The 24,503-nt window shown below is 40.3% G+C and overlaps 1 protein-coding gene across 2 annotated transcripts in view; it reads left to right on the top strand.

Moving 5' to 3' along the window:
• The first annotated feature begins 3,025 nt into the window (after positions 1 to 3,025).
• The window catches only part of BVES (blood vessel epicardial substance), a 33,058-nt gene continuing 11,580 nt past the window's right edge, over positions 3,026 to 24,503 (top strand). The window contains exons 1-8 of one of the 2 annotated variants that reach the window (XM_036024529.1): positions 3,026 to 3,160; positions 3,603 to 3,738; positions 7,091 to 7,327; positions 9,822 to 9,946; positions 12,806 to 12,993; positions 13,873 to 13,981; positions 19,133 to 19,300; positions 20,981 to 21,122. In XM_036024529.1, the coding sequence (XP_035880422.1) occupies positions 7,102 to 7,327; positions 9,822 to 9,946; positions 12,806 to 12,993; positions 13,873 to 13,981; positions 19,133 to 19,300; positions 20,981 to 21,122 (958 nt within the window). In that variant the 5' untranslated portion in view covers positions 3,026 to 3,160; positions 3,603 to 3,738; positions 7,091 to 7,101. Of the gene's footprint in view, positions 3,161 to 3,371; positions 3,739 to 7,090; positions 7,328 to 9,821; positions 9,947 to 12,805; positions 12,994 to 13,872; positions 13,982 to 19,132; positions 19,301 to 20,980; positions 21,123 to 24,503 lie in introns of those variants that run through there. The other variant, XM_028509538.2, reaches the window with a different exon arrangement.

Here is a 24,503-nt window from a genome sequence, read left to right as displayed (position 1 = left end):
AGTTTTTGCAGAGAAGACTGCACTATATTTTGTTATTTATGCCTTGTTTCCTTTTCATTCTATCCTTCTGTGCAAGTTGCATCCTCATATCACACTTTAGTGTTGAGAATCTTTCAGTCTGACCTTTTCCATGACCAGCAGTAGACCAAGGAGCCTAAGGCATTCCCGAATCTAAATTTTTGTGTCTAGAAGTCTTTTTTCAATTTTATAGATCTCATATTCATATGTCACTGATAAAAATTTAACTATAAAATTATGCTTTTAATTCTTAAATGGGTTGTAGTGAAGGGTTTAGGATTACTTTGGTCCCTGCATCTATGAAACAGAACACAGACTCTATCAAAGGTCAGGACACGATTTTTATCATATCGCATCCAGTGTTCTTCTCATAAAGTATGCAATCTTTTGTACGACTCCATAACCAAACCTCTGGGGTCTGGCTTTCCTGTCTGTAAGAGTTAAACCTGAGCTCTACTGTTTTAATAAATGTTTAAAAATTATTATGAAAGTAACATATAATCACTGTAGAAAATTTAGCAAGAGAGGAAGCCAGAGTAATTGAAAGAAGAAGAAGGAAGGCGGGGAAGGAGGGCTGTATAGAAGGAGGGAGCGAAAAAAAGAAAAGTCACTTAAAATCTCAGCACTTTAAGTTAAGGAATATAAGATTTTAGTGTTCACCGCCCTGGATATTTGTAATATTCTACACACTCTTGTAACTTGCCTTCTTCTGTTTTACATCTTTCAGTGGGAGACTACATCTAGAGTTGGAAGGTGGCAGAAACTGTGCAGCTAGTGAATGAGGGTCCAAGTGTGGGAACTAGACGCCTCGTTCACATCCTGGCTCAGCTTCTCAGTAGCTGTGTGATGCTGAGCAGACCACTCCACCTCTCTGTTACCTCAGTTTCCCATCTATACAATGGAGATAAAAATAATAATAACTGCTTCTTCATAGGGTCCATTGTGAAGATTCAGCAGCTTAATAAATTTAAACCACTTATCACAGCGTCTGGTATAATGTACACTCTGTATCAGGGTCAGTAAAAAGCCAAACAGTAAATATCTAAGGCTTTGCAGGGTCATGTGGTTTCTGTTGCCACCCCTCAAGGAAGCCTTTGTAGCACAAAAGCAACTGTAAATGAATGAGGTGGCTGGTTCCCATTAAACTTCATGGTCTCTGAACTTGAATTTTATATAATTTTCATGTTATGAAATATTATTTTTCTTTTGAGTTTTTAAACCATTAAAATGTAAACATTTCACAGTCTAAAAAATTCAGCAGTAGGCTAGACTTTTGGGCCATAGTTTGCTGACCTCTCTTCTATAAAATTAATAGACATTATTATGTCTATTATCTTTATATAAACTGTTTTAATGGTTACTTATAACAAGATTGTTTGGATGTCCTGTAATTTACTTAGTTCCCTGGTGTTAGAATTTAGATTACTTCCAGTATTCATTACATAAGTCACACTCCAATGAATATCCATGCAAAATCTTTGAGTACATTTATCACTACATCTGCATCCTAAAGTGTATTTAGTGGTAGCTACCAAAATGGCTGGTGGAGCATCAAGAAAGAAATACTCTGAAGAAATGGCCTTGGAAACTAATCTTATGTAGTTAGAGCAAATTTCAAACATGTTAGAGGAGCTTTATAAGTATAACATATTCATATACATAGACCTTCTATGTATCATGTACCATTCTAAGCCGTGTGTGTGTATAATAATCAGTTAGTCTTCAAATAATTCTAGGAGGTACAGTTGCAGTCGTCACCAGCAGCAGCAGCAGCAGCAGCCTCATAGAACAAAAGAAGAAACTGAAGATTAGAAAAGCTAAGTAACTTCCCTAAGGTCACACACGTAGCTGGTAGCAGAGGCAGGATTCAAACCTGGTCTGTCCAGGCTATGATTGAACCCAATGCTGAACCGACCATTCACAGGTGAGACTTGGCACTCTTAGATACACTATAATGTACCTGTAGTCTCCTGTATATTTCAAGAATGTTTGGCACTCACCAGGGACCTCAGACTCTAATAACAGGCACAAATTTTATCCCATAATGGGACCTTGTGTGGAAACTGTGAACGCCCATCTAACCTTCTTCTTTTGTCCTGCATCCCTCCCCTCAAGCTGACTTGTCATTAATTTGCCCTGCATGTCTTACCCAAATAGTTGTCCTCTATAAACAGTAAAGATTGATTGCAGCATATTTTCACATCTTCTTTTCCAATTTAAGGCCACAAATATATCAAATTTACGTGGCAAATTTGGTGGAGCTTTGCTTTTAATGGAGGGCCCTGCAATGCCATTGGAATGCAAATTTCGAATAAATACTTTCCTTTGAAAACAATACAGTGGCTCGTGTCAAAAGTCTCTCCTGAGTGGCCACCGCAGCAGCAGCAGCAGCAGCAGCAGCAGCAGCAGCAGCAGCAGGGCTGCCTCGCTCCGGCCCCTGCGGAGTCCGGCAGGAAGGTGTCCTGCTTCTGGGGACCAAACCTCCAGCCTCCGCCGCCAAGCTCAGATGCGTGATGCGTGCTCTCCCAGCCTTTCCCTGCTTGTGCCGAGCAGCAGGCGACTGTCCCAGAAAGGAGTTATGCGAATGAGTCGTTTGACTTTCGAGGGGAAAAGCAGATCACAGTTCTCATTTCTTATCCTGACCTCTCTCCCTGCTGGGACTCTACTCCTCGATTTATACCCCCGAGTACGAGCGATCGACGCCGCTGGTCCCAAGTTGCCGCCCGCACCCTCCCCCCACTCATGCCCAAACAAGGACAGAATCGAGAAGTCGTGAGGAAACGGGGAAAGAAAGTAGCGGGTGTTTCAAAGTGATCACGGGTGTGCGGACGCGGCGGTGCAGTTCGCGGAGCCTTGAGGGGAGTCCGGGTGGAAGCCCCGGGCTCCGCCCGCTGAGGGGGACGTCGGGGCGCCAGGCGCGTGCGCGGTGAGGCCCCAGCCCTGGACGCAGTTGTAGCGATGCCTATTTTAGTCAAAGCTACTCCCAGCGCCGGGATCCGTAAGGAGCCGAGGAGCCACTGATCTGCCGAGGCTTTCGTCTCGGGCGCCTTTGGAGCCGTCGCACCCGCGTCCCTGCGCCCCGCTGGTGGCTGCCCCAAACTTTGGTCAGCGCCGCCCAGGCTCGGAGCCTGGGACAAGCCAGGTAAGGAGCGGGAGGTGCGGCTGCCACCGAGAGCCCGCTGTTTGCAGCCTCGCGCTCCCGGGGCTAAATCGGGAAGCGAAACTTGGATCCCTGCTCCACTGTGAGCAACTTCTGGGTCCCAGGCGGCGGCTGCCCTTTCTCCACGCCACCGCCGCCGGGCCCCGCCCTCTCCTGGCTGGCCGCGCCCTCTCGGGGTTCCCTGCCCTTGGAAGCGGCTCTTCTCCCGCGGTGTAGGCGCGGAGGCCACAGACCCTCGAGAGTCAGCTTCCGCAGCTCCGGTCTGGGAGCGCCAGCGTCCCCGGGCGCTCAGGTCTCATCGGGTGCCCGTTCCCGCGCTTTGTGCCGAGGGCATATCCTTGGTGACCTCGGCCTGTCTCTTCCCGCTGGGCTCCGGGGGTTCCCGGCCTCTGAACCCACTACGGCTCTTCCTCTCCCCCAGTAGGGCCGCCGGGTCCTGCGCGGAGGCGGTGTGCGGTGGTGTGAGGTGGAACACGGCGCTCAGTGCACATCTCTCGTGGTCTGAGAGCTTCGAGTCAAAGAGAACAGTGGACACTGACCCTCCTTCTTTTAGGAACCCGGTGAGCGGGGCCTTTGTGGGCGGAGATGACTAGGGAACGCGAGATACTCGCCACTACCCTCTCGGCCCCCCCGCCCCCCCATACACACACACACCAGTTGTCCAGGCAAGTCATAGAAACTGCTTGTTTTTAAGTGAGAAAAGACTCAACGACATAAATGCCCTTTGGGATTCCGAAGATGTACAAAGGTTCAGTTATAATTACAGAATGAACTGAACAAGTATACTAGTACGACTTCTGCTCACTGCTGTTATCTTTTTCATTTTTGTAGTTTGTTGAAAGGTTGAGGTTAGTTTCAGCATTTAGCTATGTAGCCCTGCAGATACTTATTTGAAAAACAACACATAAACAGGACTTTACTAAACAGGTAGTTGTAGGAATTAGACTCCGAAGACTAATAGAAGAAAGCAAAGTTTTCTCTATTTAATCAAAATTAATCTGAACGTTTACCAATTTACCAGTCTAATCTTCCTCATTAGACCCACTCATTCTCTGTGTAAGGATAGTTGAGTGCAAACCACTTTTATCACTAATACGGATCAAAGGGAGCTGAAACTGGCAAGACCCTATCAATATTTATTGACAGTAGATAACTGGCATTTCAAAATAGGCATACAGATAAAGATACATAGGCAAATAATAGACAATAGATAAATATACAAGTAAATAAATGATATATAATATATTAATATATGATTTAAAAATACATAGAAATGTAAACATATAAACTGTATGTATATGTATATCTTTAATAAGGCATAGTGTATCAAAATATGTTGTAGGATGCTCTCGACCTTTTAAAAATTTATATTATTATTCCCTTTGTTCTTGGGTCAGTAGTTATAGTTTCCCTATCATTTCTCTTGGACCAGGAATTGGTAACTTTAGTGCCCCTTGCAGAACATTTAAAAGCCTGAAACTGAACTGCAGTGAATTAGTCGGCAATACAAGTGTAATCAGGTGGAATTGGGGGGTACGTATATGTAAATGTGTATTAGAGACACAGGCTATTAAAACTTGAAGAGGTTTCAGAGACCACCTGGCCCAGCCTCCTCTGTTCCCAGAGAGAAGCAGACGGAAGGGGCAGAAGAGACTTTCCCTGGCTCAGGTGTCTCTCCGGAGCTGGTGGTATAGACACTGAGTCTCTCAATTCAGGAAGGGTAGGATTTTTCTGTCCTTATTGCTGAGGCTTGGGGAGACTGAAAAGCGATTTCTAACTGTGTTCCCCATTGTTTGTGTCTCTTTCCTATGGCTTTCACTTCTGGCATCGCTACACAGATGATTACGTTATGGTCTCTACCTCACAGGGAACATAGGGTAGTCGAAAGAACAAATAGGACAATGGAGGTGAAAGTACATTCTAAAATGCCATAGAAATGGTAGTTGTTGTTAGCTTATGTGATGCTAATGTATAGGCTGACATTGACATTAGTTTATGAGTGATAGAGGACATTTAATATCATTCTCCCTCCTGCAGAAATGATTTGATTAATTCTGGTTTGGTCGTTGAAAGCAAACTTTGTGTAAGTAGAGTTATTAAAATAATGATGCTCCTCCCCCAACCCCAATAGGCTTGTATTTTTATTGATTGAAACATTTGGAAAGTAGTTGAATTTTTATGATTTCTTTACTTTTGCAGAAAATCAATATCTAAGTCAATACAAGATTTCTCTTGTATTTATGAGCTATTTTGGAATTATGTAAAAAGATCTTTAATGAATTTTATCATTTCATTCACAGTTTGTAAGTTGGTGTGTGTATGTTTTTTTAATCACCTTAAGAGATATGGAATTCTTACACATTTGTCTAATAGCATCCTTTCAGAATGTCCAACCTGTTTCAATTATTCCTACCATCAAAAACCTTTAGTATGACAAAAAAAAAATGAATGGAAAAGTATGGTTAATTGACCTTATTTAGAAAAAAATACATATTTTAAATTAAATTTAAAGGTATTTTTGGTTCCCATTTGGAATTCTTTTTTTGAACCAGAATAATTCACCTATTCTGTAAATATACATAGTTTTTGTCAGGGACCAATTCGTACAATTAATAATAGAAAAGTAGAAAAAGTTTTTAAAATCTTTCTAGAGGTATAAATGAGTAAAAACAGTTTTTGTTCCTCAAATTTAATACCATTGCTTCTTACAGTGTTGAATACTTGTCTTTACTAAGTAAAATTGTTCTAACACTGTATAAAACATATAGAAAGAGTTTTTAAATACCAGAGATGGAGGACAGGTACTATGGCCAGAAGTAGTGCCACTTTATGTAAAATATATATTCTTTGAAATGTATTTCTTATAGATTTTAATATTAAATAGTTAAATGTATATTTATGACCTACACATAAGTAAAATGGAAGTTTATTACTTCTCAATTTGTCAGATGCAACCAACTAGAATTTTTATGGGAAAGAAAGTAGAGATTTAAATTAGACACTAAAAGAAGGAGTAAATGTTATATCTTTCTTTATATCTATAAATGATTACAGTAATATATATATTATGTATTCATGTAAATGTAGAACGTATATAAATGTAGGATACAATGAATTCACAACAATATAAAAATAGAACCTTCTAAATATCCTAACTCTTCATATTTAAATATGAGGTTCGTTTTTTTAACTTTCAAAAAGTCAGTTATTCCAGTTATTCTTCCTGTTTTTATATTTGGTGTCACTATTGGAAATATGGTGGGCAACTATATTAAATAACTCTGTAATTGTTGCAGTTTATGAACATCAGTGCTTATCTTTCAGACTAGCTAATTCCACCCTTCCGTTCTCCTTCACCATCATGTATGTTTATGTACAGATAAATAGTACTACAGATATGTAGATATACATATATACACACACATATATCAGAGAATAGTGTGCTCTGCTAAATATTTTATGTATTTTATTTCATTTAATGGTAAAGACAAATATTAATCATGAAGTCACATGAGGTATTATTATCATTATTTAACAGATAAGGATTCAATATGTGATAGAGCTGGGGTTTGGACCTGGGTCTGTCTAACTCACAGGTGGCAAACACCAGGCCTGAGGGCTGAATCTGGCCATCCACCTTGTTTCTACCTGGCAGCAGCACCAAGCTCCTTGCCCCTAGTTAAGGAGTAGTTACATTTATACAGTCCTAAGATTACATTCAGCCCTTTGAAGGCAACCTTGAGGCTGATGTGGCCCCTGGTGAAAATGAGTTTGACACCCCTGGTAACTCATTAGCCGCAGAGAAGTCTATTTACCAATGTTTATCTGCAGAAACAATGTTGGTATAACATCTATCAGGGTGATAAGATACAGCTGTCATTTTTATGATTGTCCTATTGTTTGTTTTTACAGGAATTTTCAAGATGAATTACACTGAGTCCAGCCCATTGGCAGGATCAACAGCAATAGGTTTTACACCTGAGTTAGCAAGTATTGTACCTGTGCCTTCCAATGAGACCACTTGTGAAAACTGGAGAGAGATACATCATCTAGTTTTTCATGTAGCAAATGTTTTTTTTGCAGTCGGATTGATTATTCCAACTACCCTTCAGCTCCATATGATACTTCTTAGGGGGATGTTAGCTATAGGTAAGATACCTGACTGAGATTTTATGCAACTTTCCTGTAGCTGGCATCAGACGGGTTTTGTACTGAGAGCTTTAGAGAATTCCTTCTCAGATCTGTAGCATACCAAAAATATGTCTTTGTCACTGAATTAGCAGTGTATCAGGTAACTTGGAATGTAGGCCTCCACGTGCCATATCACTGCCTTACTTTAGATGAACCTTTGTGTGTTTTTCATATGTTGTTTAGATTCCCCAGATATCAGAAAGTCCATTTGTGTGTAGAAGTGTGGATTCTGGAGCCAGAATGTGTGATTTGAATCCTAGTCCCAACACTTGCTAACTGTTGGCAGGATCAACAGCAATAGGTTTTACACCTGAGTTAGCAAGTATTGTACCTGTGCCTTCCAATGAGACCACTTGTGAAACAAGAGATTTAACCTTTCTATACCTTAGTTTCCCCATATGTCAAATAGGGTAAAGACCGCCTAGAGTTGTGAATATTAAATGAGTGTGTATGCACATTTGACTTAAAATGGAACCCGATGCATAGTGAGTACTACGTAGTTTTAAATATTATTATTTGAACAGGCATACACTTGATATGGCAGGAAAGCAATGTTAGAAGCAAGAGCAATTACCCAGATGAAAGAGTTTAAGTAAAACTTTTTTTTGGCCCCAGTAACCCTGATGAAGCAGATTAAATTGATTCACATCAAAAGACTAAAACAATCAGATTTATTATTTGAGCCCATGATTCTTAACAAATTACTCTGTGATTATTTCCCTAATGATTCATTCATTCACGTGCATTTTTGAGCACCTGTAATATGTCAGACAAGGATTGAAGAAGACAATCTCCATCCTTGAGGAAGACACTCTTTTGAGGGCTGGAGAAAAACAGATGGGTGGTCACATGTGATACAGGTGTGGCCCGCGTCAGGGAGCAACTGAGAATGGTAGGCTTAGCAAGGGTGGTGGAGCAAGGTTTCCCTAAGGAGATGACATTGGAGCTGGTTTTTGGGAGATGAAGAGGATTTCTTTGAGTATGAGCGTATGTGGTATCCAGGTAAAGGCATAGAGGAGAGGGAAATTCAGCGTGTTTACAGAGAATGAAGAGTAGCTTATTGTACATATGAATGATGACATGGAATGGCCGAGGAAGAGGGAGCAGAGTGTTGAATGGAAAAATAATAATATGCACTACAAAAATCAAAAGCTTATTATGAATTTGAAGACTGGGTTTTGGAGGTGGAATGGACCAAAGAGGTCATTTCGCCCAATTACTTTATAATGAAGAAACTGAGGCCTGGATATGTCGAATGACTCACCGGGAACTATGGTCCTGGCCTGACTGGGCCTGTAATTCAGCTCCTCCTCCTTCCTTTCGGCCTTTCCATTATGTTACCTTGTCTCATTTAAGTAATAATATTTAATTTTTTTCAAATTTTTCTATGAAATATTTAAAGAACACTTAAAGTTTTACATTTTATGCTGTTATTCAGCTGCCTCAGATTAGTCTGAGGAAATAAAAAATTGCAAATGAATAACTTTTAAACATGAGGTTAGCTTTTATGTGTGTGTGTCATTGATATGTATCATTGATCATTTTAAGTTAAATATATATATCGATGCTCTCACCATTAATCAAAAGAAGCTGTTGCTATTTTATTTAAAGTAAGAGAATCAATAAGAAAAACTAGGAAGATTCTCATAGATGAATGGATAACCACCAAGTGAAAATTAAGATGGTTAGAAGATTTGGATAAAATAGTGCAAACTCACCAAAGTCATGGAAATGCAAAATATAACTATACAAATTATACAAAACTCCTCACTATCAGATTAAGAGTTTTCAAATTTTATAGTACTAACAACTGGATGCTGGCATTCCCAACTAATATGATTGAGAATTGTTAGAAAACCTTTTGGAAAACGATTCTTCAATGTCACCAGAAGCAATGAGGTTCACTCCCTTGACTCACTGTCAGGTAAACCACCCAAAGCAAAGAGCCACAAAAATACATCAGTTTTTACATATAAAGATGTTTTGGCTACTTATCAAAAATTACAACTCAGATGAGTCTCATTTGTCCACCAATAGGAAGATGGTTGAATAAATTCTAGTTTAATCAGTTACAGTCATTAAAAACAACATACACATAGAGTTTTTAATACAATGGGAAAATTGCTGCCATAAGTGAAAGGGTAGATTTTAAAATTATATGCAGTAGTTTTGCCATCAGGTAAAAATGCACAAAGACTGTAAAGAAGTATTAAATATCAATATTGGTTTTATTTGAGTGATAGAATTATGGATTTTTTTCCTCTTTTAAAAAGTATTCTCTACTTACAAATTTTCTGCAACGAAGCATGTTTTTCTTTTTTCATAATCAGAATGAAACTTAATGGGATGTTTGGCTTAGGTATTTTTAGAATGTGTTTGGTTTATTTTACAAATTTCTTAAGCTTCACGCTGAAGCTGTTCTAAACATCTGACCGATTTAATTTTTCAACAGGATGCTCCCTTTACATCGTCTGGGCCACTCTCTACCGATGTGCCTTGGATGTCATGGTCTGGAACGCCGTGTTCCTCAGCGTCAACACTTTGCATCTTTCATATCTTTTGTACAAGAAGAGACCGGTAATTACTTAAAGTTAATTAGTAAGGAAGAGATTTTAAAGCTAGAAAGCTTTTAGAGTACTTTGTTCAGACTTGAGAATGAGCATCTGACATTTTCAGTCCCTTTAATATCATTCCAGATGAGGCTGTCTGCTTACACATGCCTGAAAGTGAGACATTTGAACACCATGCAGTGTGCTCTACAGATGAGGCTTTTAAACTTTTTTAAATCATTAGGGCAGTTTAGACATGAAACAACGTGACAATATTCTCTTTTTGGACATATAACTTCTTTATTTCTTTGTTGATATTCAGGTGTTACTTGCAAATATCTGCCTAGTTGTAAAATTATTCATAGGCAACTTCTATAAATACACTAGTGATTTACAAATAGCTCATGCAATATTTTTCATGCTAGTTTTTTTTTTAATCCTCACCCAAGGATATGTTTAGAGAGGAAGGTAGAGGGATGGGGAAAAAAACACTGATGGGAGAGAGAAACACCGATTGGTTGCCTCCCCTACGCACCCTGCTTGGGGGCCTAACCTGCAGCCTTTTGGTGTAGGGAACAAGCTCCAGCCAGCCCAGCCACCAGTCAGGCCTCGCGCTGGCTTTTAAATGTAATGATTGTGTTTTTTTCTTATGCCCAAAATACTCATTTAAGGATTTCATCATTTTTGGTGAGTTGTCATCAAAACACTAGGATTTAACTTTTTCTTTTCAATGCTGTTTTATCTTGCTGTGTTTCCTCAGTCATACCAAGAATGAAAAGATACAAATAAAATAGGAAAATACAGGAAAATAGTGTGGCTCCTAGAAATCACTTCATATAGGTTTACTGACTGTCCAAAGCACACACAAATATTCAATCAAGTAAAAAATACAATACTTGCCCTAATCTTACATTCAAGGCCAGACATGTGGGGAAAACTATTAGAAAACAAGACAATTTATGGGAAATTACAGTTTGAATGACACAGATGATAGATATATGACAGGCATTCTGATAGGCATTCCGCTGGATGGTAACCCAGTCTGTTTTCCCTAGTGTGTTAGTTTTCTCCATGTTATGCTGTAAATAGATCCAGCCTCCAGAGAGGCTGTATAATGAACAACCAGAAATCTCAGTGACAGACACCAGCAACAGGTTTTTCCCTCTCCCACCATATGTGTGGACTGGCAGGTGTGTGGCAGCTGTGACTGTTCCGTGTGTCATCTTCATTTCAGGCTGTCTGCTGAGGCAGTGGCTTCTGTTTGGGCATGCATTCTCAGAGCAGAGGGAGGACAAGAAAACAAAGAAGAAACACCCAGTGTCTCTTCAAATTTCTGCTCAGAAGGGGCATATGTCAATTCTGCTCACATTTTATTGGCCAAAGCTAGTGACATGGCCACACCTGATAATGTGAGAGTAGGATGGGGTAAAGGGATGTATAATCCTCTTGCAGGGGGTGGGAACAGCAAATAGTTAGGAATAACAGTATCTACCACACTTACTGTTCTGTACCCTATTCCTATCAACCATGCTTGGCACATAGTGCGTGCTCAAAAAACACATTCGATGAGTGGATGCTTTTGAAGAGAAGAATTAAGGGTGCATCATGAAGGAATTGGGACTTGAGCTAAGATTTGCAGGATAAGCAGAGTATGAATATGAGTCAATAGATTTTTCAGTTCATATATTCATTACTGTGCCACGCTGGCTAGTGTACAAACTGGGAGTGAGACTTGTTTGTGAATGAGTTATTTTAAATACTCATTACTAGTGCTCTGGAGCGGAGGAGGTGGATGATTGGAATAATGAGGATTACTGTGTCTGAATATTGAAACTTGCTGCAGTCCCAAGTTTTGAACATAAGGTTTAGAAGTTGCCGATGTGATGGTAGCGTCAAGTGAGTAAGTCACTTAGTATCTGAGCTTTTGTTTCTTCTCAGACTATAAACCTACTTTTAAAAAATATATAAATGCTGGTTCTTTGGTACAATGAAACAGCAGGACAAGTAAGAACACTACAAAGGCTGCCTTGACCTCTGAGCAGCTCTCATCATCTGGGTCGTTAGGGCTTCATCGAGTGACTGCCATAGATTTCGTTGGGACTGACGATCACTTGAACCCCAAAGTTGTTTGACACGTGGTCCAGCTTTCCCACACTAATGCTGGGCCTAAAGGTGGATGTGACCTGAGCCTCGATTGTCTGACAACAGAAGCGACTGAGCCTTTTCGCTTTTCCCTTCTTCCAGTAGTCAGCCTTTCTCACTAGTGGTTCCCTATTCTACAGATTCTATTTTAGCTTAGGATGACGCTGCTACCCTGAAATGCTTTTACGCTCTGCACTTTGCTCTGGAATAAATGAGAAGCAATGATTGCAGCTGTGGATGCTTGTTTTGCTATACTGGTGCATTAAATGATCATTACATGTAGGTAAAACACTTAATGTATGTATTTTCATAAATGTGTTTCCATGTAGATTCCAATTTTGTGTGTTTATTTTCTTGCTAAATGTTTTAAAGTTAGTGTAATTTCTGCAAAACAACATTGTCCTAAAAATGAAAAGATTTTGTGTTAATGATAAAAATACTGAGAGTGGAAAGGCGAATGCTGTAACAACATTCAAAACCTCCACAGTTGCTTTGTAGCACATGGGGAGAGATGGAATCAATAGTGCAAACCTCCCCCATGAGCTGTCCGATCCATTTAACTGCAGAAGTGCCCTTTTAGCATCGAGACTTCTAGCACCACTTGCCCTCTGTGTAAGATTCCATTGACTGAGATATGGAAGGGTGACGGTATGTATTACAAATTTACTCTCTAAATCTTAGACCACAGAAGCCAGTGTTTTGGTGTTGCTGCATTAGTACAGCTGTTGTCATTGCTGCATTTTAGGTAAAGATTGAAAAGGAACTCAATGGCATCTACCGGCGATTGTTTGAACCGCTCCGTGTGCCTCCAGATTTGTTCAGAAGATTAACTGGGCAGTTTTGTATGATTCAAACCTTGAAAAAGGGCCAGACTTATGCTATAGAGGATAAAACCTCAGTTGATGACCGCCTGAGTATTCTCCTGAAGGGAAAGTAAGTGATCTTCTCATGGCCTCTGGGTGGGACATGAATGGAAGGGAATATTGCCCAATAATGGAGGAAGTGGTCCCAGAGTTGGTTGGTGGTGAACTTTCCTTTTATGACTGCATTTTGAAACACTACAGAGCAACATGTTAGTTATGTAGAATTTGCTGTTCTCGATCTTGTTGGTGTCAGGATTTTCAATTGTGAACATTGTTAATTTTCTTTGACTTTTATTTAAAGTTAATGAGTCAGACTCCAGCTAAGTAGCTTAGTTAATTACAGCTTTGTCCAGATACACCAAGGCTCTGGGTTCGATCCTCAGTCAGAGCACATATGTCTAAGAGGCAACCAATGAATGTATAAATGGGTGGAACAGCAAATCATTCTCTTTCTCTCTCTCTAATTAGTAAATAAATCTTTTGAAGTTAATGAGTCAAAATTGAAGTAGGTTTGAATTAGGCGTTGAAGTTCAAGAAACTTGTTTGTATTTCAGAGGTGATTATTTTTTTAATGTCACAAATATAACTTCTAGGAGTATCAGTTTTCTGGAGAGGGAGAAATTGTATATTGTTCTGGCATAATAATTACTACCCCCTTTCTGTCTCGAAAGTGTCTGAGTTAGGGTGTATCACTGAAGTAGATATAATAGCAGCGATACCCATGGGAAGGCGCTTGTCTAGCTCGATACCGGAACCTGTCGTACTGTTGGCAAAATTGATTTTGAAATAAGTAGTTGTCTTCAGGAAGTACTTTTAATTATGTCAGTCATGCATGGAGTCTTTAAAACGTTAGTACAAAATACAAGCCCATAAGATTATGAGGATTTTAAGGATTGTTATGTTGTTTGTGAACTATTATAAACTTATTAACATTAATTTCTGTTATCAGAATGAAGGTCTCCTATAGAGGACATTTTCTGCATAACATTTACCCCTGTGCCTTTATAGATTCTCCTGAATTTAGATCAACTCAGATGCACAAAGGTGAAAAATTCCAGGTATGTTTTGGCATGGGTTTTATTTTGGTATTTATGTATTTACTTATTTACTTTATTTATATATTTATTTTAAGTTGAGGTTTATTTGCGTCTATGGCCATACCACCCAGAATGCACCCGGTCTCATCTAAATTGAGATATATTTGATGTGTAACATTGTATTTGTTTCAGGTATACAACACAATAGTCTAATATTTGTATATATTGCGAAATGACACCCCAATCAGTCTAGTTAACATTTCATTACCATACAGTTATATTTTTTCTTGTGAAAAGATTTTAAAATCTGGCATGATTTTTAAAAAGATTGAAACTTGTTCATGTCTCATTAAAGCCCAAAGGATAGAGAAAGTGACTATGATTTATTGAAAAAAGTTTACTGTGTGGTATATATAGCATCTCATTTTTATGACATTAAATAGTGTATATATGCACACAAAAAGAAGTCCAGAAAGATCTATCCTAATTTGTTCGGCGAGTGCTTTTGGTCAAGTGTTAACACAGTTATTTGGTTTGTTGAGTTTGATCGCTTTTTTGTTTTCTTTCTTTTTTCTTGTTTGAATTTTTATAATTTTCCGTGGAAAACATCTAATGCTTTTATTACAGAAAGAAGGAAAATGTTAGTTGTGAATAATCAGTGTTCCTAAAACATGTAACTAGTTACTTTTACTGGGGACAAACAGAAAATGGGCTTTGCCCTAGGAAATTTGTGTTGTTAATCATTATGAAAAGCTAATCACTTTACTCGTTTATATTTAATGAATGTATTTAAGGGCAAAGAATGAGGTTTTTCATAGTTATAACAATTTGAACGTGGACTACTTGGTGTGATTTTTTTTTTGTATCTTAAAAAAAATTGCTCCATGATGTGGCACTTTGTTGTGACTCTTTCTGTAAGTACCCAGCCCTCCTATTCTACTTTCCTCATTCTTCGTAAGGAAGCCACCAAGAAAGTGGGTGACAGCTTCCTGTAGTCCCAGCCTCTAGATGCACAGCAGTAAGGGGAGACCCTCTGAACAGGGTTGCATATGAGCAGGAGGGTAAACCTGTCTCCACAGGTTTAGAAATGGGGTAGAAGGGGATGTTACTGCCTGAGGGAGGAAGAGTCAGTGATTCTTGAAGATAGATTATTTTTATCTCATTTTGAGATGCTGTTCAATTTGGGATGCTGCATGGAGATCCAAAAGACATTTTACAGACACACAGCTTAGCCCTGCTCCCACGAACAGCACAACTTGTTGAAGGGATGTACACTTACTAGAAGGTCTCAGAGAAGTTCACTAGCTGGGTGCAGTGCTGCTCCCAAGCTGGTTGAGCTGAAGCTGCAGAAGAAAGCAAACGCTGTATCCCGGCTCCTCTGATTTTCATCTTGTGTTTACCAGAGCCAGCTGTGCACTGAGGTTTACGTTCCTATTGTCTCGTTCCTGTTGTCTCCTTAATCACCACCATCTGCAAACTAGAATAGGGCCAGTTCTTTCCTCCCTCCTTCTGTCCTCTGACCTCCTTATAATTTCTTTTTCCAAAGCCCAACTTTTGTCCATTGCATCCATTTCTCTGTGTGTAGTAGCAAGTGCTTTTACACAGCAGCTCTGTCTCTTGTGATCCTGAAGAGACTGGGGTTTGGAGAGAGGGTGGGAACTGAGCCTTCCTCATTTCCAGAAGCAAGTGGTCCCTGAGAGGCCAGGGATATAACATGTACTATCACCTCTACTGGACTTCAAATTATTATGTTCACAATTAAGTGAACAAAAAAGGAATTCCTACCACTAGTTGCAGTTATCTTTCTTGGGGACCAGGGATTAGGATTCGGTAGTTGATAAAAGTTCTTGATAATTCCTGTGAAGATTCCAAAGCATGACCCAAATGGTGGTACCATAGCTGTGTGAAGGATATGTATTCAGCCTTTCTAACCACCTGTCTTTCTCTGCACAGAGTCTAGTGTGTCATTTCCTAATCGGTGAGTAGATAATAATTACTCCAGCGTCATCAAACCTGTGTTTTGTACAATTGGGGCAGACTCCATCAGAGTGAGCCCTCCAGAGAGACTGTGTTTTGTTTATAAAATGTCCCCCTTGGCAGTTATGCAACAGTAAAAATAACTGTTGCACATCTGTGTAGGAGTATATTGCCTCTTTCTGAAGCAAGTCCCCAAATGACAAATGTCATGTGTTCCCAGAGCCAACTTCTTACTACCTGTGCACATGGCAGAGGACACCTGGAATTATCGGTGGTCAGACTGCTCCACCCACATGCTTTTTTCCTGCTCACCTCATTTTCCTCTAACTCTGAACGGTTACAAGTATTCTAACCAGGAGCTACTTCCTTTAAATTTTTGTTTCTTTTAATTTATTCTTTGGTGGTGGTACTAAAGAATTTTACAGTAGGATGAAAGGGAGGAAGAAAGGCAGGTGGTCCCGGCTGTCCTTTGAGACTGCACAGCAAATGTCATTGAGGTGCGTGTGGGAACTGTAACAATAGCCACAGTGGTGGAGTGGAGACAGCAGATTCTGCACTGATGGCTGCTCCCTAGGTGCTTAGGTGCTTCCAGACCAAGCTGCTACTTAGAGCTATTAATAGAATCTTGAGTATCATTATTATAAAAGACAGAAGTTGTCTGTTGTGTTCGGTTTCTTCTTCTTTGTGCAGTTCTTTTATATCAGTGAGCTTTGCTACTTACACCTTTTTCTCTTGCATTCTTTTCTGTTGCCTTCTCATAGTTGAGAGCACACTCTATGCTCTGAAGCTCAAAAATCAAAGCTTACTGACTTTAAAGCAAGAAGAATATCTTGGAGGCAAATGTCCAACCTCTTGTAAAATAAATGAACACTAAGTTTTAACTGGTGTTTAAGTTAAACCTTACATTAGTATTAAATACATCCTTTGGTTAAGCAGTGAAACAGTTTAATCTGCCAGTTTCGTCGGCTCTATTTTCATGCTTATGAGAACTCAGCGAGAAGTAGTGGAATAGGCCACTTTTGGGACATTTTCACATTCCTGCTGTGTGAAAAGTTGTACAACACATAGAGAAAATAACAACTTCTTCCCTGAGGACAGTCAACCAGTCATCCTGTCAGACTGCTGGTTCTGGTTCTAGCACATTCAGCAGTTTCTTCAGACACCCTCGTTCCTGTGTATGGTCTTTGCATTGTGTGAGGGTGCAGAATGGTCTGCCATCTAAAGTGAGAGACCGACCCAGAACCTTGAGGTAATCTCAGCAAACCCTGTTACAACTGCAGAGTTGAACTTGACCTCAGAGAAGTTGTTTCACATCTTCCATTGCCATGTTTGCTTCTGTTTCTTCAGTGAGATTCTTCACAAGAAGTCACATATGGCACTGATGAGGTACCCTACTACCTCAAGAAGCAAATTTATTTTACAGAGCTTTAAGTGTTCCAGTATTGGCTTATAAAAATTCCTCATTAAAATATGTTTTACCAGACTGTTGTGGCAGGAAATCATTAACTACCCACTTCCAACTAAGTACCTGCTCTTATGGACTTGTAAGTTACTCCCACATATTACTGTGATAGCTTATTATTAGAATACTGTTATTAAGTTTGAATTTAATAATAATTTAAACATGTTTAAAGACTTTTTCAACCATCAGTAAGAAACGGATTTGCTAAGTAAATTATAGTATCATATTAAAAGTATCATTGCCTCAGTGGAAATGAGGTTATTAAAATGGTTGAAAAGAAGTTCTAAATGCCTTAATTATCACCTGGATACAATTTCTTCTTCTCTTCTCCTGAATGATTTCCAACTGCTTTTGAACTCCTTGTCCCATTGTACATGAATTATACTTTCCAAAGTCATGGGTAAAATCCTTGCAAAATGAAGGCACCTCAACTCTCCAAAGCCTTTCTTCAGCGTTTACGGGCAGGGCTGGGCCGCCGAGAGTACCCAGTGCTCACCTTCCTCTAACCACTCCCGTGGAATACCATTCAGGCGCCTTGCACTTGCCCGTCTCCTACTGTTTCTGGGAACTCCTAGGGACTGGAGTTGACCTTACACGTCTCATCCTATAAATCTTATCTTTTTTGTTATATGTTTTTACTGATCATGGCTCCTTCCACTGGAATATAGGCTTTATGACATGCACTCAGCTGTTCTTTGTCTGAGGGACTTTCAATGGACTCTGAGCCCACTTTGTGGTCACTTGGTCAGATTACTCTGTTTTTGATCAACTCAGAGAATATTAGACACAGTGGGTAGGATTTGGCCTGGTGGGAAGATACGCCTGGGCTGGAAGTGCTCACTCCCCCACTGATTAGCATGTGTTCATGAATACGTGTTTTGGAGCATCTCATTTGGCATCTGAAAAATAGGAAGGAATAGTACCTATCTTATCTTAATGGCAGTTTTGAGGATCCATTTATATGATAGATATAAAAGCACCTTAAATGTTTAAATGTACAATACATATATAAAATGAGTGGCATTACATGCAACTGTCATTCCCTCATGATTCTCTATCACTTTTCCCTGTTTTATGTTTGTCCAAAATACTTAGTGCCACCTGAGGGTGTCATATTTTATTATTTATTATCAGCTTCCTTCATTAAAATGTCAGCTTCACAGGGCAAGGATCTTGGCTCTCTCATTCACCATTGTACCAGAGCCATATTTGTTAGTCATGGCCTGGACCCTCAGCCAATTCATGAGTCCCTAGTGTTCTCCTTCTCTAGTGTATGTGTGCAGAGCTGGCTGAAGAAAGTCTTTCATCTATAACTTGGCCTCATGAATCTCATGTCGGTGCAGTGTTGTTTTTGATTTTGCTTGAAGCTATATTCTTAAACCTCTGTCTTAATCTGTAGCCATAAATGTGACCTCCAGCTGGAACAGCAGCCTAGTGCACTCCCCAGCAGTGCTGCTGACACAGCGGCCCTTCCTCCGTCCAGGTCTTGCAAACAACCACTGCAGAACTCTGAGAGTTTGCTTCTATTTAATCTGCAGGTTGTTTGGTTTATAACATAATTTTATACATAGTTATAGAATCTTATAACCTATAGATGGGTCTCATTTTAATTTAATGACAAATCATTGCTATAATATTATCCACTAAATTATTCTACCCTTCTCCTCCCCCAAATTACTATAGTCATAATTCATGTACAAAGATGTACTTGTTTCTTTGTGTTTCTTCATCAGGTCACCATTGTTGCAGATGATAACTGCAGATTTTTATGCTGGTCAAGAGAAAGATTAACTTACTTTCTGGAATCTGAGCCTTTCCTATATGAAATATTTAGGTATCTTATAGGAAAAGACATTACAAATAAGCTCTACTCATTGAATGATCCCACCTTAAATGATAAAGTAAGTGTTTTACTGTGTGTTTATTTTGTTAAATAAATATGTATGGTGAAGTATATCTCACTTAATACAATATACAAGGGAAAACCCCCTCAAAAAAAACTGGAATTATTTTCTGGAGGGCTGACCCTTGTAGTACAGGCTTTCCCCTCTAGGTGAGTGTTCTAGGAACCCATCTGGAGCAGTGCACCAGCTGGTGGTGTTACGAGAGGCTGTGTTTGGCTTCAGTGGATTTTTTTTTTTTTAAGATTCTTTCAGTGTGCTGGCCCATTTCATGATGGGTGATTTACAAGCATACCTGCCTACACGGTGCTGAGTGTTCAGCAGTTTTTGGCCCAAAATTGAATGACCCCCATATCCCACCCTCCTGATCTCACCCCCGAGCAACCTCTTTTTGCTTTCCTGGATGAGAAAAAGTCCTCAAAGGGAAACATTTTGCTGATGTGGAAGAGGTGAAACAAAAAACAGCGGACACACTAAAAGGCATCAAAACCGATGAGTTCAAGAACTGTTTTGAGCAGTAGAAAAAACATCTTGATATGTGTTTCAAATAGAGAGTACTTTGAAAGTGACTGAAGTTTAAACATGTAAGAATTAATACACAATTCTTATAAATAATTTCCATTTTGGGGGGTCCCCATGAATTTTCATTAATCACTCATATGTTAAATGAAGTGGAAAAGCCTTCAGGGAATTATTTCTCAAGAAGGAGGAAACGTTTTGTAACTATTATAGTTGCCATTACCTGGTGAGGTGTCTCTGAATGTCAGGGATCTCCATGGGTGGGGAGGAGGTGCTGTCCTCTTCATAAAGGGTCATCTGAGGACTCTGCAGGAGATGGTTAGTGAGTTGTCATGTGAGCCGGGGAGGAGTAAGCCAGGGAAGGCGGGGCGGTGGGGAGCATGCCAACTGAGAGAGGCCAGCAAACCCTGTTGGGCAGGAAGCAGGCTTTGTAACCCTGGGTCTTCCGGTCTGCACGTCCTCCCGGCCAGTCACCTTCCAGAAGGTCCACAAGTGATGACAGAGGTATGGGATGGAGGCCTGTAGCAATTCAGTTTAGCTTTTCAGAGCTGTGTAGATCTTCAACAACTCATAATTTTATATCCCTTTCCCCACCTTTGCTTAGAAGGAAATTAAAATGATCACAGAAGAGAACTTGTGCCCTGGCTGGCATAGCTCAGTGGATTCACGGTCTGTGAACCAAAGTGCCGCAGGTTCGATTCCCAGTCAGGGTACATGCCTGGGTTGCAGGCCATGACCCCCAGCAACCGCACATTGATGTTTCTCTCTCTCTATCTCCCTCCCTTCCATCTCTAAAAATAAATAAATAAAATCTTAAAAAAAAAAGAGAGAGAACTTTCAGAACATCATTCCTGGTGTAAGCAGTGCTCTCCAGGGACTGGGAGGATGGGAGTGTGCTCTCTTAAGGTCGCCTTCTCTAAGCTGGTTGTTAAATTAGGTTGGTGCTTCTTATTTTTAGATGAATAAATAGGCTATTGATTATATTAAATTTATTATAATGTGTTTATACTAATATCAGAAAATAAAAATTATAGCTAACATTTATTGGGCACTTACTATGCACCAGGTAGCCTTTTGTTTCAAGGAAAAGTAAATGCCACTGATAGGGAGAATATGACGTAAGTCCCATAAATGTCAGAAATGTCAAAACTTTGCTTTTAGAAGGCCAAGAAGTTGGAGCACCAGCTCAGCCTTTGCACACAGATCTCCATGCTGGAAATGAGGAACAGCATCGCCAGCTCCAGCGACAGCGAAGATGGCTTACACCAGTTTCTTCGGGGCCCCTCCAGCGTGTCCTCTCTTCGTAAGTTATCCCAAAACTGATACTACTTTGGGATTCCGATGGATGTCACGGGAAACAGACCAATGACAACTGCGATCACAACAAGAACTTTGCAAGTAACTATTTAGCAACCCAGAGGTATCATTAGAAATAATCAAACTTTTTCTAGCTCCCCCCACCCCGTATTTCATATCTGCTAAACCCAACTTTAGAGCTCTTCTTTCTGTTTCAGAAAGTGTTCACTTCTTTTGCCATGTACTTTTCTTAAATACCGGTTTACCAGAATACTGTGAAAGAGTGCTTGTGGTTTGCTGAATATTCAGCTTCATTCTTTTTATTATTTTAGTTCTAGCGAAAGCTTAGACCCAGCAGTGTGCTGAAAATGCTAGCAAGCAACTGCTGGGCATTTTACTGCTGGCTGCTTATTTCAGTGTGGGCACCAGGAATTAACAGGTGACCAGGTCATGGGATATCCCTGATGGTGAAGGAGGCCATCAGCTGCCCTGTGACTCATCTCACACACACACCACCGAGAGGCAAGTTTTGCGAGATCCTTCCATAGTTTAGATTGTTTGAAGACATTTCAAACACACTGATGACACAGCTGTTAAAGATTAGTAAGTAAAATGAGAGAAGCTAGATTATTTTAAGAATTAAGTGCTTAGAATTATTTTAAGAATTATTCTAAGAATGATAGTAAAAGAACTCTAAACAAATTCATATGCAATAGCAAAAGGACAAATTGCAGAAACCTCTCTTATCGCAGAAACCAAAACTACTTATATTTCCAATTGTATGTTAATCCAGTGTAATTTATGTGTATCCAGGTATTTTACCTGGATATCCAGGTAATGTGTGTCTAGGTACTGTGTGCCCAGGTAGATACACAGTCAACAATGCTAAGTGTTATGTAAATGATCTTGTAACTTTAGGTGCCTCATTTAAATTGCATAAGGATTCTAACTGTTGCATGATTTGAATTAACAAAAGTTTGACAAGGCTGTATAATTGTTGTACGCTTCCAAAGCAAGGCTAGGCATAGGAATGCTTTGTGGACTGAAAGGAGATTTCAGGAGCAACACAAATGAGAAATTGGGAGTGGTTGTATTTTATTCCAAAGCTACATTTTGAAAATCACTGAGGTTCACCAAAGTCTTCAGTCTACTAGCATGTCAAATATATTGAAACAGTTTGGTGGTCAATAAGCATTTCCAAATGGGCCCATCTTCATTACCTGTATAGTGATTACATACTGAGAAAGGTCAGCAAAAAGGAACTTACAGTTAATATTGTATGTGATTATTTTTCCTATAGAAGAGCTTATGTTTGTAGTTCTTGATTTTGTTACATTTTACAGTCTTGCTCAGGAAGCGTGAGAAATGGCAGTGTATAGTATCAGCATTTGTTGACTTAAAATCAGTTTTGTTTTTCTGTAGTATTTTATTGTATAATCTAAATATTTGGGGGGTGAAACATTATAGGGAGGAAAGCTTATGTAGAGTCTGTTGTTTAATTAGAATTAAAACATGTTTTCAAGATTAACATTTGTACTTTACTTGCTTCGAGAAATCTCTGTTTGCTGGTGTTCCGTGGATCGATCACCCATGTTGTCCGTACCGACCTGGGCTCTTGCCCTAATAATGATTAGCTGTGTGACTTGGAGGAAGCCACAAGACCTTTCTCATCTGGCAGGAACTGTCATATCTCAGCACAGGCCAGGGTCTGCTCACAACTCCTGCTCTGCTCTCTTCCCTCTTCCTTGCAGTAGTAAATCCCATCAACCCCAGAGTTCGGTCGGCCACTCCCTGCATGGCTAATTCGGGCTCGGTGTTTGCACAGATGTGCCCTGCCCTTCCACGCAGGGTCGCATGTTCACTTCTGGTCCCCTTGTTCCTTTGTCTACCGAGACTCTAGGGCTTTGCTGTACAACCTGCTTAAGTTGTTCATTTAGTTATTTAGCCTCAGATTTATTATGCAAGATCTTACATATCAATATAAATGTGTCTAGCTACACATGTGCTTCTTTTGACTGTGCGTGTGAACTGCACCGCCAGTCCACATCCGTACCTGCTCCCTGTGACCAGTCTTCCTTCTGCGTCTCTTGGCCTCACTCCTGCAGTTTCGTGAAAGACGTTAGGACTTGAGCACAACATTGACACTAACTATGAACTACTTAGTTCACTCTCGCATGTGATTCATTAAAAACTGGTTCTCGTTTCTCTCGCTTAGGTTTTAGCTCAGAACTACTGAAGGCTGTCGTTTTTCTTTTGCCAGTCCTATCAATATGCCATCTACTTTTCCATGTTACAAATTACACTCCTTGTAAAACAGAATGCAGAATCAATCTCCTAGGGCTGTTAGGCTGAAATAACAAAATTAATCACATTTTGAGCATGTGTTCAGTCTTCGTAAATGGTGGGTCTCTAACACTGGTGACTAAGCTCTTATTATCCCGAGTTTCTGATGTGCAAATGGGACGGCCTGGCAGCTGCTCTCAGCAGCGCCGTCAGTATTGTGAAAGCCAATGGGGGAAGGGAACAAACGGCCATTGACAACCGCAGCTCTTATTTTTTCAGGTGCTCTCTATACATAATCACAGTGCATACTCACTGTAATCCTGCACAGAGGGGGGTACATTAGTTGTTGCTAGAAGATGTGGCACTGACAGTCCCCCCAGTCTCTGGCTGTGACGAAGAGGCTGCTTTTCTTGCTCACATGCATGCTGGATGCCGCCCCAGGCCCATGTCCAACTCACCCTGGGACACCGAAGGAGCAGTCACTGTTTGGGTCACTGCCACTTCCCGCGAGGCAGAGGGAAGACGGTGGTGGCAGAATCACACCATGGCTCTTGGAGCTCCCTCGTCGAAGTGGCTCGAAGTGGCTCACGTTCTCTGCACCAGAGAAGTCATTTGTCCAGAACTACCATCTGTGAAAGGACTTTTAATCCTCCTGCAGGGGCTGCACGGGGAGGGGCCTGATGAGGGAGGGAAAGCAGGTATTTTGACAGTAACACAACCTATCACAGTTGTTTCACTTTACAGATAGGAAATGGGAAAGATGAGGTGCTTGTCCACTTGTCCCAGTGCCACAGGGGGAGGTGCTGGAATGCCAGCTGAGGTATCCTGTCTGATCCCAAAGCCCATGATGTCAGACCATGTTGTCTCTGTGTTTTAAAAAGAAAAAAATGCACATAGCATTTGACTAAGCGCTTTACAGTTTACAGGTCACTTTCACACCTGTTCTTGCATGTGACCCTGACAGCTCTGCTAGCAAGGAACAGCACTGTGGACGAGTCCTCCTACCCTCAGAGAGAAGGTAGTGCTTGCCCAGTCACTTCCTTCCCCTCCAACCTGCTTCTTTGGAGAAACCTACCATCCCCCATCCTTTATCATGACCAAGTAG

This window comes from Phyllostomus discolor, chromosome 4 (genome assembly GCF_004126475.2).
Source record: "Phyllostomus discolor isolate MPI-MPIP mPhyDis1 chromosome 4, mPhyDis1.pri.v3, whole genome shotgun sequence".
NCBI classification, from domain to species: domain Eukaryota; kingdom Metazoa; phylum Chordata; class Mammalia; order Chiroptera; family Phyllostomidae; genus Phyllostomus; species Phyllostomus discolor.
The sequence above is the reverse complement of the archived record's forward strand: the minus strand, read 5'-3'. Positions and strand labels throughout refer to the sequence as shown.